This window comes from Ranitomeya imitator, chromosome 10 (genome assembly GCF_032444005.1).
Source record: "Ranitomeya imitator isolate aRanImi1 chromosome 10, aRanImi1.pri, whole genome shotgun sequence".
NCBI lineage: Eukaryota > Metazoa > Chordata > Amphibia > Anura > Dendrobatidae > Ranitomeya > Ranitomeya imitator.
Window position 1 is genome coordinate 4,451,233 of NC_091291.1, and position 17,486 is coordinate 4,468,718.

At 52.7% G+C, this 17,486-nt stretch overlaps 1 protein-coding gene across 1 annotated transcript in view; it reads right to left on the reverse strand.

Moving 5' to 3' along the window:
• PADI2 (peptidyl arginine deiminase 2) overlaps positions 1-16,966 on the reverse strand; it is a 55,175-nt gene extending 38,209 nt beyond the window's left edge. Inside the window, exon 1 of the mRNA XM_069741091.1 lies at positions 16,802-16,966. Coding sequence (XP_069597192.1) covers positions 16,802-16,896 — 95 coding nt within the window. The 5' untranslated portion in view covers positions 16,897-16,966. The remainder of the gene's footprint in view (positions 1-16,801) is intronic.
• Positions 16,967-17,486: the final 520 nt, after the last annotated feature.

Consider the following 17,486-nt stretch of genomic DNA (forward strand, 5'->3'; position numbering starts at 1 on the left):
ATAAATGGCTGCACATCCCATTGGATGAGTGTTACAAGTGGGGACCACAAGGCTCTGTCCTGGCCCCAGTGTTACAGGTGGGGACCACAAGGCTCTGTCCTGGCCCCAGTGTTACAGGTGGGGACCACAAGGCTCTGTCCTGGCCCCAGTGTTACAAGTGGGGACCACAAGGCTCTGTCCTGGCCCCAGTGTTACAGGTGGGGACCACAAGGCTCTGTCCTGGCCCCAGTGTTACAAGTGGGGACCACAAGGCTCTGTCCTGGCCCCAGTGTTACAGGTGGGGACCACAAGGCTCTGTCCTGGCCCCAGTGTTACAAGTGGGGACCACAAGGCTCTGTCCTGGCCCCAGTGTTACAAGTGGGGGCCACAAGGCTCTGTCCTGGCCGCAGTGTTACAAGTGGGGGCCACAAGACTCTGTCCTGGCCCCAGTGTTACAAGTGGGGGCCACAAGGCTCTGTCCTGGCCCCAGTGTTACAAGTGGGGGCCACAAGACTCTGTCCTGGCCCCAGTGTTACAAGTGGGGACCACAAGGCTCTGTCCTGGCCCCAGAGTTACAAGTGGGGACCACAAGGCTCTGTCCTGGCCCCAGTGTTACAAGTGGGGACCACAAGGCTCTGTCCTGGCCCCAGTGTTACAAGTGGGGGCCACAAGACTCTGTCCTGGCCCCAGTGTTACAAGTGGGGGCCACAAGACTCTGTCCTGGCCCCAGTGTTACAAGTGGGGGCCACAAGACTCTGTCCTGGCCCCAGTGTTACAAGTGGGGGCCACAAGACTCTGTCATGGCCCCAGTGTTACAAGTGGGGACCACAAGGCTCTGTCCTGGGCCCAGTGTTACAAGTGGGGACCACAAGGCTCTGTCCTGGCCCCAGTGTTACAAGTGGGGACCACAAGGCTCTGTCCTGGCCCCAGTGTTACAAGTGGGTACCACAAGGCTCTGTCCTGGCCCCAGTGTTACAAGTGGGGACCACAAGGCTCTGTCCTGGGCCCAGTGTTGCAAGTGGGGGCCACAAGGCTCTTTTCTGGCTCCAGTGTTACAATTAGGGACCACAAGGCTCTTTTCTGGCTCCAGTGTTACAAGTGGGGGCCACAAGACTCTGTCCTGGCCCCAGTGTTACAAGTGGGGGCCACAAGACTCTGTCCTGGCCCAGTGTTACAAGTGGGGGCCACAAGGCTCTGTCCTGGCTCCAGTGTTACAATTAGGGACCACAAGGCTCTGTTCTGGCTCCAGTGTTACAAGTGGGGGCCACAAGACTCTGTCCTGGCCCCAGTGTTACAAGTGGGGGCCACAAGACTCTGTCCTGGCCCGAGTGTTACAAGTGGGGGCCACAAGGCTCTGTTCTGGCTCCAGTGTTACAAGCGGGGGCGACAAGGCTCTGTCCTGGCCCCAGTGTTACAAGTGGGGACCACAAGGCTCTGTCTTGGCCCCAGTGTTACAAGTGGGGACCACAAGGCTCTGTCCTGGCCCCTGTGTTACAAGTGGGGACCACAAGGCTCCGTCCTGGACCCAGTGTTACAAGTGGGGACCACAAGGCTCTGTCCTGGCAAGTGGGGACCACAAGGCTCTGTCCTGGCCCCAGTGTTACAGGTGGGGACCACAAGGCTCTGTCCTGGCCACAGTGCTACAAGTGGGGACCACAAGGCTCTGTCCTGGCCCCAGTGTTACAAGTGGGGACCACAAGACTCTGTCCTGGCCCCAGTGTTACAAGTAGGGACCACAAGACTCTGTCCTGGCCCCAGTGCTACAAGTGGGGACCACAAGGCTCTGTCCTGGCCCCAGGTGTTACAAGTGGGGAACCACAAGGCTCTGTCCTGGCCCCAGGTGTTACAAGTGGAGGACCACAAGGCTCGGTCTTGGCCCCAGGTGTTACAAGTGGAGGACCACAAGGCTCTGTCTTGGCCCCAATATTGTCCAACATTTTTATAAATGATCTAGATAAGGAAACTGAAGGTAAACTGATCACATTTGCAGACGATGCAAAGCTAGGAGGAATAATGAACACTAGAGAAGACAGAGAAAGGATTCAGAAGGATCTAGAGAAGCTTGAACAATGGGCAGCGACTAGTGATGAGCAAGTATACTCGTTGCTCAGGTTTTCCCGAGCACGCTCGGGTGGTCTCCGAGTATTTGTGAGTGCTGGGAGATTTAGTTTATGTTGATGCAGCTGCATGATTTACAGCTGCTAGCCAGCCTGAGTACATGTGGGGGTTGCCTGGTTGCTAAGGAATCCCCACATGTATTCAAGCTGTCTAGCAGCCGCAAATCATGCAGCTGCATCAACAAAAACTAAATCTCCCAGCACTCACAAATACTCGGAGACCACCCGAGTGTGCTCGGCAAAACCCAAGCATACTCGCTTATCACTAGCAGCGACTAATAGAATGGGATTTACTAGGGAGAAATGCAAGAAAAACAGAAATTACATCTATAGAGTGGGAAGAATAGAACTAAGCAACAGCACGTGTGAAAAAGACTTGGGTATACTAATAGATCACAGACTGCACAGGAGTCAACAGTGTGATGCAGCAGCAAAAAAGGCAAACAGTTCTAGGATGTGATAGGAGAAGCATAGAGTCTAAATCACATGAAGTAATTATCTCCTCTACTCCTCCTTGGTCAGGCCTCATCTGGATACTGGGTCCAGTTCTGGGAACCACATTGTAAAAAAGACAATGAAAAACTGGAGCAAATTCAGAGAAGAGCGACCAGAATGGTGAGCGGACTGCAAAGTATGTCCTAGGAGGAACGGGTAAAGGATCTGGGAATGTTTAGCTGCAAAAAGAAGACTTAGAGGAGACTTAATAGTTGTCTACAAATATCTGAGGGTCTGTCACAGTGTAGAGGGATCATCATTATTCTCATCTACACATGGAAACACGATAAGCAATGAAAGGAAACTGAAAGGGAGAAGATACAGATTAGAGATTAGAAGGGTGAAAGTGAAGGCGATCAATGAGTGGAACAGGCGGCCACGAGAGGTGGTGAGTTCTCCTTCAATAGAAGTCTTCACACAGAGGCTGGACAGACATCTGTCTGAGGTGGTTTAGTGAATCCTGCATTGAGCGGGGGGTTGGTTATGATGACCCCGGGGGTCCCTTTCATCTCTGACATTCTAGGAGTCTATCAGACACTAAACGTGATTTGTTTCCATCTGCGGGTTGTAGTGAGGTTCCGTACACATTACATTGTATCGTTACTGTTGGAACCTGGAAGTGACAACATCCGAGTTACTTTGTGTCACCATTTCCTGCAGAAGTTTCATCACTGGAAGAGCAAAGACCAAGACAAACGGAGAAACGGCAGCAGATCCAGAAGAAGGAAGTGGGAAATAATTCCCGGGCGATGTACTCAGTAACCCCTCATCATTATGCTTCTGCCACTCAGCTTTCCCAGACCTCTGCACGGCAAAAAATCTGTCCAGTCCTATTGTGACCCCTGTGAGCAGGTTGTCAGGAATCTGACAATGGTGACACTTAGGCTACTTTCATATTTGCGTTTTTTGCAATCCGTCGCAATCCGTCGTTTTGGGAAAAAAACGTATCCTGCAAATGTGCCCGCAGGATGCGTTTTTTGCCCATAGACTTGTATTAGCGTCGGATCGCAACGGATGGCCATACATCGCGTCCGTCGTACAACGGATCCGTTGTGTTTTGGCAGACCATCAGCACGAAAAAACGTTCAAGTGAACTTTTTTTGTCCGTCGCATCCGCCATTTTCTACCGTGCATGCGCGGCCGAAACTCCACCCCCTCATCCCCAGACTTTAGACTGGGCAGCGGATGCGTTGAAAAACTGCATCCGCTGCCCACGTCGTGCATAAATTTCACAACGTGCGTCGGTACGTCGGCCCGATGGATAACGACGGACACGTACCGACGGTAGAGTGAAAGTAGCCTAAGCTGTAACGAAGACGCATCTGATGAGCTGCAGTATTACAATACCAAGTTATTACTGGACACGGAGCCGGAGCGTAATAACGTATAATGTAACACCCGTCCCCCGCTGTGCAAATGTTAACCCTTCATGGTCAGTCTAAATCTAAACCGCCAAATCCGCTGACGGAGGTAATACACTGCAATGGCTGACGAGGGGTCCGCTGGTAGGGGCTGCAGTGGTCAGGTGAGAATCTGGTCTACACTTTGGTGAATCCTGATACCACGACAGATCATCACTGGAGATGATACACAGTTTGTGTAGTTCTACAGGACCGACGGGCAAAAGTCCAGACCTCCCGGTTCTTATTGGAATGCGCACATTATAGATTTAGGCTGACGGCAGAAAACCATGAAGGACACAGAGAAACAAGGAGTAAGGAGACACAAACCAGAATGTGTCCCTCGGATCCCTCCTCGGCCCCCAGTACTTTGATGACAGCTTACACCCCTGGTCATTCTCTCCGCAGTTCCTATGGTCTCCACAAGGAATTGCTTCCAATGAACAGGTCGCCTCGTCCATGGTTCATCTCTGGAATCAGTGGCCTTCAGAACGTGTTGTAGCCATGAGTTGTGAGGCCATGTTGGTTCTCAGCTCCATACACTACGGAGCCGTAGAGAACAACTTGTAAACCAGAACACGGCAGCAGTGGCGTAGGAAGGGGGGTGCGGGGGGGGCGGTCCGCCCCGGGCGGCACAATGCTGGGGGCGGCCGGCGCTGCAGGAGAAGAAGATAAAAAAAAAAAAAAAAAGACGCCCCTTTAAATCTTCGGGCGGCGCCGTCCGCCGCCACGACCAGGGCCAGCTCCCCCCACCCCCGGGTCCCGCCCCCGCCCCCCGCTCTATACTCACCTCTCCTGGTTCCTGCGGCGCCGGCAGCTGCAGCGTCCCCTGACTCTGCGACGTCTCAGAGCAGAGGGCGCGATGACGTCACTACTGTGCGCGCCGCTCTGCCTCTCTGTCCTGAGCGTCGCAGAGCCGGAGAGACGCTGACTGCACCGGACCTGCGCTGGGAACAGGAGAGGTGAGGATTTTACTTTTTTTTTTTTTTCTTTATGTCTGACTGTCTGGGGCTGGGGCAATGCTGGACACACTGGGGCAATACTGGAGACCATGGGGCAGATTGCTGGACACACTGGGGCAGTACTGGAGACCATGGGGCAGAATGCTGGACACACTGGGGCAATACTGGAGACCATGGGGCAGATTGCTGGACACACTGGGGCAGTACTGGAGACCATGGGGCAGAATGCTGGACACACTGGGGCAATACTGGAGACCATGGGGCAGATTGCTGGACACACTGGGGCAGTACTGGAGACCATGGGGCAGAATGCTGGACACACTGGGGCAATACTGGAGACCATGGGGCAGATTGCTGGACACACTGGGGCAGTACTGGAGACCATGGGGCAGAATGCTGGACACACTGGGGCAATACAGGAGACCATGGGGCAGATTGCTGGACACACTGGGGCAATACAGGAGACTATGGGGCAGATTGCTGGACACACTGGGGCAATACAGGAGACCATGGGGCAGATTGCTGGACACACTGGGGCAATACAGGAGACCATGGGGCAGATTGCTGGACACACTGGGGCAATACAGGAGACTATGGGGCAGATTGCTGGTCACACTGGGGCAATACTGGAGACCATGGGGCAGAATGCTGGACACACTGGGGCAATACTGGAGACCATGGGGCAGAATGCTGGACACACTGGGGCAATACTGGAGACCATGGGGCAGAATGCTGGACACACTGGGGCAATACTGGAGACCATGGGGCAGAATGCTGGACATACTGGGGCAATACTGGAGACCATGGGGCAGATTGCTGGACACACCGGGGCAATACTGGAGACCATGGGGCAGAATGCTGGACACACTGGGGCAATACAGGAGACCATGGGGCAGATTGCTGGACACACTGGGGCAATACTGGAGACCCTGGGGCAGATTGCTGGACACACTGGGGCAATACTGGAGACCCTGGGGCAGATTTCTGGACATACTGGGGCAATACTGGAGACCATGGGGCAGATTGCTGGACACACCGGGGCAATACTGGAGACCATGGGGCAGAATGCTGGACACACTGGGGCAATACAGGAGACCATGGGGCAGATTGCTGGACACACTGGGGCAATACTGGAGACCCTGGGGCAGATTGCTGGACACACTGGGGCAATACTGGAGACCCTGGGGCAGATTTCTGGACACATTGAGGCAATGCTGGAGACCCTGGGGCAGACTTCTGGACACACTGGGGCAATGCTGGACACTGGGGCAGATTGCTGGACACACTGGGGGTAATATACTGGACACACTGGGGCAATGCTGGACACTGGGGGTAATATGCTGGACACACTGGGGCAGACTGCTGGACACACTGGGGAAAGGCTGGACACTGGGGCAGATTGCTGGACACACTGAGGGCAGATTGCTGGACACACTGGGGGTAATATGCTGGACATACTGGGGCAGATTGCTGGACACACTGGGGGTAATATGCTGGACACACTGGGGCAGATTGCTGGACAACATGGGGGTAATATGCTGGACACACTGGGGCAGATTGCTGGACAACATGGGGGTAATATGCTGGACACACTGGGGGCAGGACTTGAGGCATGGGCAGAATGTAGATACGGGGCATGATTGGAGACACGGGGCAGGATTGGATCATGGGGCAGGACGGATACGATGGAGGCTGGTGGGGCAGGATGGGGAGATCATATGGGGTAGAATGGATACTCATGAGGGCAGGATACGACAACATATGGCTGGAGCCAGGAATGAGATAAACGGGGCCAGGGTGGGGAATATTATTACCATAGGGGATAATTAAGGGATATTATTACTGCAGTGATGTATTTATTTTATTTTTTGAGTATACTGTTTTAAATGGGGGGGCGGTCCTGTTACTGTGCAGAGTGACACTATATCACCTTTTTTTCTTCATGTGGTGTAATGTAGAAGTTGTGAAAAATTAAGTAATGTGTTCTGCAAGCGGAGCTCGAGATAACTGTGTTATTTCCTGCAGAAACGAGTCCTGGCTGGAAGGAATGATGGCGGTCTGTGCTGGATGAAAGATGAAGGACTTCACCTAGAGACGTCACTGGTGAGTCAGTGTTACCTATACACTGACACTATACACTGTATACTATATAGAGGTCCTGTGTATAATGTCACCAGTGATCTCTGTATTACCTCTACACAGACACTGCATACTAAGTACAGATCTCCTGTGAATACTGGCACTTATGGTGATAGTATTGTGGTTTTTTTTTTATTACTGATCAGTATTGTAGTATTCAGTCACTATGTGGTGGTAATATGTGGTCTGGAAATGGTGCGGTGGTATTTGTCCCTTGTATGTAGTATTATTCGGTCACTATGTGGCCTGGTCATGGTGTGGTGGTATTAAGTCACAGGTGTGGCATGTGGGGGTGACACCATTAGGCCCAGTTTAAGTTCTACAAAACAGGAAAACCATTTTTGGTAACCTTTGTGTGTATTGAGCTGGGGGGGGGGGGGCGCCAAACTCGGGATCAGCCCAGGGCGGCAAAAGCTCTAGCTACGCCTCTGCACGGCAGGGAACACTCAACTATTACCATCAGCCTATCTGGAACATTGCTAGAACCTTGAAGGCGTACCCTCACATGCAGTCATGAAAATCATCAACTACTCTGATGAAACTGGCACTCGTGAGGCCCGCCCCAGGAAAGGACGACCGAGCATGACCTCTGCTGCAGAGGAGAAGTTCATCAAGGGTTACCAGCCTCAGAAACAGTCTTCGTAAATGATGAACAGACACGAAGTAGCAGACGCACGTCTACATCAGATGTCGAGAGAAGACGACGAGGAGCAGCAGCCTCGAAAGTGGAACTGCTGCAAATAAGCCACTAATAAGGACCACAGACAAGAAGAGCTTGGACCGAGCAACAAACGGACTGGACATTGGATTAGTGGAAATCTGTATGGAGGTCTGAGGGGTCCAAATGTGACATTTTTGGTACCAGCTGCCATGTCTTTAAGAGACAGAGAAGGAGCAGATGGTTTCCACATGTGTGGTGCCCATAGTGAAGCATCGGGGAGGTGTGATGGTGGAGGGTCTCTGCTGGGGACACAGTGATTTACTCCACATATAAGGCCCATTACCATCACGGCCACCGCCTGTCTGCCCTGCAGCGGGAGGGATCATCTGTGCTGCAATAGGACAATGACCCAGAACTCCAGGCGATGTGACCAAGGGCTGCGGCGGAGGATATGGCCTCCACAACTACCAACCTCACCCAATGACACAGAGAGAAGGCAAAGCAGCAGCAAGCGCTCCGCACCTCCGGGAAATCCTCCAGGGCCGCTGGAAGCCCCTAGGTGACCACTGAGGAAGCTGCAGAGAGAAGCCGAGGGGAGTAACACGGGGTCACCAGAGTAACACAGGGTCACCAGGAGGAATCAGAGGTGTGACACATACCTACAAGAGAAAGGAAAGCCTATGCAGGAGCCGAGCAGCCACCTGCAGTCCTATGTAAACACCACAGATAGCGTAGATGTCACCTGCAGTCCTATGTAACACCACAGATAACACAGTGATAACTCTCTGAGTACAGATAATGCAGTAGATGTCACCTGCAGTCCTATGTAACACCACAGATAACACAGTGATGACTCTCTGAGTACAGATAATGTAGATGTCACCTGCAGTCCTATGTAACACCACAGATAACAGTGATAACTCTGAGTACAGATAATGTAGTAGATTTCACCTGCAGTCCTATGTAACACCAGATAACACAGTGATAACTCTCTGTGTACAGATAATGTAGTAGATGTCACCTGCAGTCCTATGTAACACCACAGATAACACTGATTAATGGGTGCACGTATATACATACATGATACAGGCAGAGTCACCTCTGTCATACATTTGTTGACAAATGGTGGGGTGAATATAATATATAATACAAAAAAGTTTGCACTCTATCGTGCCAAAGCATGTCTAATATGAATTATGAATGCAAAATGGCTTTTGAAGATTAGGAAAATTTTGTATTTTGTATGTTAGCTTACTGACTGAGCACTCCTCCCATCACCATCTGCTTACTGACTGAGCACTCCTCCCATCACCATCTGCTTACTGACCGAGTACTCCTCCCGTCACTATCTGCTTACTGACTGAGCACTCCTCCTGTCACTATCTGCTTACTGACTGAGCACTCCTCCCGTCACTATCTGCTTACTGACTGAGCACTCCTCCCGTCACTATCTGCTTACTTACTGAGCACTCCTCCCGTCACTATCTGCTTACTGACTGAACACTCCTCCCGTCAATATCTGCTTACTGACTGAGCACTCCTCCCGTCACTATCTGCTTACTGACTGAGCACTCCTCCCGTCACCATCTGCTTACTGACTGAGCACTCCTCCCGTCACCATCTGCTTACTGACTGAGCACTCCTCCCGTCACTATCTGCTTACTGACTGAGCACTCCTCCCGTCACTATCTGCTTACTGACTGAGCACTCCTCCCATCACCATCTGCTTACTTACTGAGCACTCCTCCCGTCACCATCTGCTTACTGACTGAGCACTCCTCCCATCACCATCTGCTTACTGACTGAGCACTCCTCCCATCACCATCTGCTTACTGACTGAGCACTCCTCCCGTCACTATCTGCTTACTGACTGAGCACTCCTCCCATCACTATCTGCTTACTTACTGAGCACTCCTCCCGTCACCATGTGGTTTATTATTACATCTATTCACACTTGGTTCCGGCCATCCCATATGTGGCCTTACTGACAGAGGTGTCCACAGTCACCCAGACATACAGACATTGGCCTTCGGTAAGTGTTCACATTTGGACAGGGAGGTCAGGGACCCATCAGATTAATGAGACCACCTTGACGATGGTTGATGGGCTCACACTATTTGGCCAAATCCTGTGCAAAGCGTCTCTCAAATATTTTTCCTAATGTTCAAAAGCCATTTTGCTATTCATATTTCATGTATTCCATATTAGACATGCTTTGGCACGATAGAGTGCAACCATATATTGTGTATTGTATATGGAGGTAGCGGCTCCTGTATGCCCCTATTCACACTAGTTTGGATGTGCCAGTCGTTTTTCTGTCATATGGTGGGGGGGTGAGATCTGGGTGCAGATATTGGGGGGTACATATGGTGGGGGGTGAGATCTGGGTGCAGATATTGGGGGGTACATATGGTGGGGTGAGACCTGGGTGCAGATATTGGGGGTACATATGGTGGGGGAGATCTAGGTGCAGATATTGGGGGGTACATATGGTGGGGGAGATCTGGGTGCAGATATTGGGGGTACATATGGTGGGGGAGATCTAGGTGCAGATATTGGGGGGTACATATGGTGGGGGAGATCTGGGTGCAGATATTGGGGGTACATATGGTGGGGGAGATCTAGGTGCAGATATTGGAGGGTACATATGGTGGGGGAGATCTGGGTGCAGATATTGGGGGGTACATATGGTGGGGGTGAGATCTGGGTGCAGATATTGGGGGGTACATATGGTGGGGGTGAGATCTGGGTGCAGATATTGGGGGGTACATATTGTGGGGGAGACCTGGGTGCAGATATTGGGGGATACATATGGTGGGGGGCATCTGGGTGCAGATATTAGGGGGTACATATTGTGGAGGAGATCTGGGTGCAGATATTGGGGGGTACATATGGTGGGGGAGACCTGGGTGCAGATATTGGGGGTACATATGGTGGGGGTGAGATCTGGGTGCAGATATTGGAGGGTACATATGGTGGGGGGCATCTGGGTGCAGATATTAGGGGGTACATATTGTGGAGATCTGGGTGCAGATATTGGAAGGTACATGTGGTGGGGGAGACCTGGGTGCAGATATTGGGGGGTACATATGGTGGGGTGATCTGGGTGCAGATATTGGGGGTACATATTGTGGAGGAGATCTGGGTGCAGATATTGGGGGTACATAAGGTGGGGGGATCTGGGTGCAGATATTGGGGGTACATATTGTGGAGGAGATCTGGGTGCAGATATTGGGGGGTACATATGGTGGGGGGCATCTGGGTGCAGATATTAGGGGGTACATATTGTGGAGGAGATCTGGGTGCAGATATTGGGGGGTACATATGGTGGGGGAGATCTGGGTGCAGATATTGGGGGGTACATATGGTGGGGGGATCTAGGTGCAGATATTGGGGGGTACATATGGTGGGGGAGATCTGGGTGCAGATATTGGGGGGTACATATGGTGGGGGGATCTGGGTGCAGATATTGGGGGGTACATATTGTGGGGGAGATCTTGGTGCAGATATTGGGGGGTACATATGGTGGGGGAGATCTGGGTGCAGATATTGGGGGGTACATATGGTGGGGAGACCTGGGTGCAGATATTGGGGGGTACATATTGTGGGGGAGATCTTGGTGCAGATATTGGGGGGTACATATGGTGGGGGAGATCTGGGTGCAGATATTAGGGGGTACATATGGTGGGGGAGACCTGGGTGCAGATATTGGGGGGTACATATGGTGGGGGGGATCTGGGTGCAGATATTGGGGTACATATGGTGGGGGAGATCTGGGTGCAGATATTAGGGGGTACATATTGTGGAGGAGATCTGGGTGCAGATATTAGGGGGTACATATGGTGGGGGAGACCTGGGTGCAGATATTGGGGGGTACATATGGTGGGGGAGACCTGGGTGCAGATAATGGGGGGTACATATGGTGGGGGGCATCTTGGTGCAGATATTGGGGGGTACATATGGTGGGGGAGATTTGGGTGCAGACATTAGGGGATACATATTGTGGAGGAGATCTGGGTGCAGATATTGTGGGGTACATATGGTGGGGGGATCTGGGTGCAGATATTGGGGGTACATATGGTGGGGGAGACCTGGGTGCAGATATTGGGGGGGTACATATGGTGGGGGAGACCTGGGTGCAGATATTGGGGGGTACATATGGTGGGGGAGATCTGGGTGCAGATATTGGGGGGTACATATGGTGGGGGAGACCTGGGTGCAGATATTGGGGGGTACATATGGTGGGGGGGGATCTGGGTGCAGATATTGGGGGGTACATATGGTGGGGGAGACTTGGGTGCAGATATTGGGGGTACATATTGTGGGGGAGATCTGGGTGCAGATATTGGGGGGTACATATGGTGGGGTGATCTGGGTGCAGATATTGGGGGTACATATTGTGGAGGAGATCTGGGTGCAGATATTGGGGGTACATAAGGAGGGGGGATCTGGGTGCAGATATTGGGGGTACATATTGTGGAGGAGATCTGGGTGCAGATATTGGGGGGTACATATGGTGGGGGAGACCTGGGTGCAGATATTGGGGGGTACATATGGTGGGGGTGAGATCTGGGTGCAGATATTGGGGGGTACATATTGTGGGGGAGACCTGGGTGCAGATATTGGGGGGTACATATGGTGGGGGGCATCTGGGTGCAGATATTAGGGGGTACATATTGTGGAGGAGATCTGGGTGCAGATATTGGGGGGTACATATGGTGGGGGAGATCTGGGTGCAGATATTGGGGGGTACATATGGTGGGGGGATCTAGGTGCAGATATTGGGGGGTACATATGGTGGGGGAGATCTGGGTGCAGATATTGGGGGGTACATATGGTGGGGGGATCTGGGTGCAGATATTGGGGGGTACATATGGTGGGGAGACCTGGGTGCAGATATTGGGGGGTACATATTGTGGGGGAGATCTGGGTGCAGATATTAGGGGGTACATATGGTGGGGGAGATCTGGGTGCAGATATTGGGGGGTACATATGGTGGGGGGGATCTGGGTGCAGATATTAGGGGGTACATATTGTGGAGGAGATCTGGGTGCAGATATTAGGGGGTACATATGGTGGGGGAGACCTGGGTGCAGATATTGGGGGGTACACATGGTGGGGGAGACCTGGGTGCAGATAATGGGGGGTACATATGGTGGGGGGCATCTGGGTGCAGATATTGGGGGGTACATATGGTGGGGGAGATTTGGGTGCAGACATTAGGGGGTACATATTGTGGAGGAGATCTGGGTGCAGATATTGGGGGGTACATATGGTGGGGGAGACCTGGGTGCAGATATTGGGGGGGTACATATGGTGGGGGAGACCTGGGTGCAGATATTGGGGGGTACATATGGTGGGGGAGATCTGGGTGCAGATATTGGGGGGTACATATGGTGGGGGAGACCTGGGTGCAGATATTGGGGGGTACATATGGTGGGGGAGATCTGGGTGCAGATATTGGGGGATACATATGGTGGGGGGGATCTGGGTGCAGATATTGGGGGGTACTTATGGTGGGGAGACCTGGGTGCAGATATTGGGGGGTACATATGGTGGGGGAGACCTGGGTGCAGATATTGGGGGGTACATATGGTGGGGGAGATCTGGGTGCAGATATTAGGGGGTACATATGGTGGGGGAGACCTGGGTGCAGATATTGGGGGGTACATATGGTGGGGGAGATCTGGGTGCAGATATTGGGGGGTACATATGGTGGGGGAGACCTGGGTGCAGATATTGGGGGATACATATGGTGGGGGGATCTGGGTGCAGATATTGGGGGGTACATATGGTGGGGGAGATCTGGGTGCAGATATTGGGGGGTACATATGGTGGGGGAGATCTGGGTGCAGATATTGGGGGATACATATGGTGGGGGGGATCTGGGTGCAGATATTGGGGGGTACATATGGTGGGGGAGATCTGGGTGCAGATATTGGGGGGTACATATGGTGGGGGAGACCTGGGTGCAGATATTGGGGGATACATATGGTGGGGGGATCTGGGTGCAGATATTGGGGGGTACATATGGTGGGGGAGACCTGGGTGCAGATATTGGGGGGTACATATGGTGGGGGAGACCTGGGTGCAGATATTGGGGGTACATATGGTGGGGGAGATCTGGGTGCAGATATTGGGGGTACATATTGTGGGGGAGACCTGGGTGCAGATATTGGGGGGTACATATGGTGGGGGAGACCTGGGTGCAGATATTGGGGGGTACATATGGTGGGGGAGAACTGGGTGCAGATATTGTGGGGTACATATTGGGTGGGAGACCTGGGAGCAGATATTGGGGGATACATATGGTGGGGGGATCTGGGTGCAGATATTGGGGGGTACATATGGTGGGGGAAATCTGGGTGCAGATATTGGGGGTACATATTGTGGGGGAGATCTGGGTGCAGATATTGGGGGGTACATATGGTGGGGGAGACCTGGGTGCAGATATTGGGGGATACATATGGTGGGGGGATCTGGGTGCAGATATTGGGGGGTACATATGGTGGGGGAGATCTGGGTGCAGATATTGGGGGGTACATATGGTGGGGGAGACCTGGGTGCAGATATTGGGGGTACATATGGTGGGGGAGATCTGGGTGCAGATATTGGGGGATACATATGGTGGGGGGGGATCTGGGTGCAGATATTGGGGGGTACATATGGTGGGGGAGATCTGGGTGCAGATATTGGGGGGTACATATGGTGGGGGAGACCTGGGTGCAGATATTGGGGGATACATATGGTGGGGGGATCTGGGTGCAGATATTGGGGGGTACATATGGTAGGGGAGACCTGGGTGCAGATATTGGGGGGTACATATGGTGGGGGAGACCTGGGTGCAGATATTGGGGGTACATATGGTGGGGGAGATCTGGGTGCAGATATTGGGGGTACATATTGTGGGGGAGATCTGGGTGCAGATATTGGGGGGTACATATGGTGGGGGAGATCTGGGTGCAGATATTGGGGGGTACATATTGTGGAGATCTGGGTGCAGATATTGGGGGGTACATATGGTGGGGGAGATCTGGGTGCAGATATTAGGGGGTACATATGGTGGGGGAGACCTGGGTGCAGATATTGAGGGGTACATATGGTGGGGGAGATCTGGGTGCAGATATTGGGGGGTACATATGGTGGGGGAGACCTGGGTGCAGATATTGGGGGGTACATATGGTGGGGGGATCTGGGTGCAGATATTGGGGGGTACATATTGTGGAGATCTGGGTGCAGATATTGGGGGGTACATATGGTGGGGGAGACCTGGGTGCAGATATTGGGGGTACATATGGTGGGGGAGATCTGGGTGCAGATATTAGGGGGTACATATTGTGGAGATCTGGGTGCAGATATTGGGGGGTACATATGGTGGGGGAGATCTGGGTGCAGATATTAGGGGGTACATATGGTGGGGGAGACCTGGGTGCAGATATTGAGGGGTACATATGGTGGGGGAGATCTGGGTGCAGATATTGGGGGGTACATATGGTGGGGGAGACCTGGGTGCAGATATTGGGGGGTACATATGGTGGGGGGATCTGGGTGCAGATATTGGGGGGTACATATGGTGGGGGAGACCTGGGTGCAGATATTGGGGGGTACATATGGTGGGGGGATCTGGGTGCAGATATTGGGGGGTACATATGGTGGGGGAGATCTGGGTGCAGATATTGGGGGGTACATATGGTGGGGGAGATCTGGGTGCAGATATTGGGGGATACATATGGTGGGGGGGGATCTGGGTGCAGATATTGGGGGGTACATATGGTGGGGGAGATCTGGGTGCAGATATTGGGGGGTACATATGGTGGGGGAGACCTGGGTGCAGATATTGGGGGATACATATGGTGGGGGGATCTGGGTGCAGATATTGGGGGGTACATATGGTGGGGGAGACCTGGGTGCAGATATTGGGGGGTACATATGGTGGGGGAGACCTGGGTGCAGATATTGGGGGTACATATTGTGGGGGAGATCTGGGTGCAGATATTGGGGGGTACATATGGTGGGGGAGACCTGGGTGCAGATATTGGGGGGTACATATGGTGGGGGAGATCTGGGTGCAGATATTGGGGGGTACATATGGTGGGGGAGACCTGGGTGCAGATATTGGGGGGTACATATTGTGGGGGAGATCTGGGTGCAGATATTGGGGGGTACATATGGTGGGGGAGACCTGGGTGCAGATATTGGGGGTACATATTGTGGGGGAGATCTGGGTGCAGATATTGGGGGGTACATATGGTGGGGGAGATCTGGGTGCAGATATTGGGGGGTACATATGGTGGGGGAGATCTGGGTGCAGATATTGGGGGGTACATATGGTGGGGGAGACCTGGGTGCAGATATTGGGGGGTACATATGGTGGGGGAGATCTGGGTGCAGATATTGGGGGGTACATATGGTGGGGGAGATCTGGGTGCAGATATTGGGGGGTACATATGGTGGGGGAGACCTGGGTGCAGATATTGGGGGGTACATATGGTGGGGGAGACCTGGGTGCAGATATTGGGGGATACATATGGTGGGGGGATCTGGGTGCAGATATTGGGGGGTACATATGGTGGGGGAAATCTGGGTGCAGATATTGGGGGTACATATTGTGGGGGAGATCTGGGTGCAGATATTGGGGGGTACATATGGTGGGGGAAATCTGGGTGCATATATTGGGGGTACATATGGTGGGGGAGACCTGGGTGCAGATATTGGGGGGTACATATGGTGGGGGAAATCTGGGTGCATATATTGGGGGTACATATGGTGGGGGAAATCTGGGTGCAGATATTGGGGGGGTACATATGGTGGGGGGATCTAGGTGCAGATATTGGGGGGGTACATATGGTGGGGGGAGATCTGGGTGCAGATATTGGGGGGCACATATGGTGGGGGGGGATCTGGGTGCAGATATTGGGGGGCACATATGGTGGGGGGATCTAGGTGCAGATATTGGGGGGGTACATATGGTGGGGGAGATCTGGGTGCAGATATTGGGGGGCACATATGGTGGGGGGGGATCTGGGTGCAGATATTGGGGGCACTCACCCGCTGACGTGTATGGCCAGGCTGGTGCCCAGCACACACACCGCCTGCAGCCTCTGCCCCCGGCCCAGCCGCACCGTCCGGTTCTGTCCCCGCATTCTGCCGATCTCCAGCTGCAGCCTCCTCTGCTCCCCTCATCCCCGGCCGGAGCTCCGCCCCCTGTCAGTCACAGCGGAGGGGCGTGGCCAGAGCGGAGGATCCTGCGCCCTAATCCCTGCAGATAAGTATAGAAACTCCGAGAAAGGAGAGAAGCGAGCGCCGAGCAATGAAGGCACCAACCTGTGCTGTAATACTGATATAATGCACCCTGTGCTGTAATACTGATATAATGCACCCTGTGCTGTAATACTGATATAATGCACCCTGTGCTGTAATACTGATATAATGCACCCTGTGCTGTAATAATAATATAATGCACCCTGTGCTGTAATAATAATATAATGCACCCTGTGCTGTAATAATAATATAATGCACCCTGTGCTGTAATAATAATATAATGCACCCTGTGCTGTAATACTGATATAATGCACCCTGTGCTGTAATACTGATATAATGCACCCTGTGCTGTAATAATAATATAATGCACCCTGTGCTGTAATACTGATATAATGCACCCTGTGCTGTAATAATAATATAATGCACCCTGTGCTGTAATAATAATATAATGCACCCTGTGCTGTAATAATAA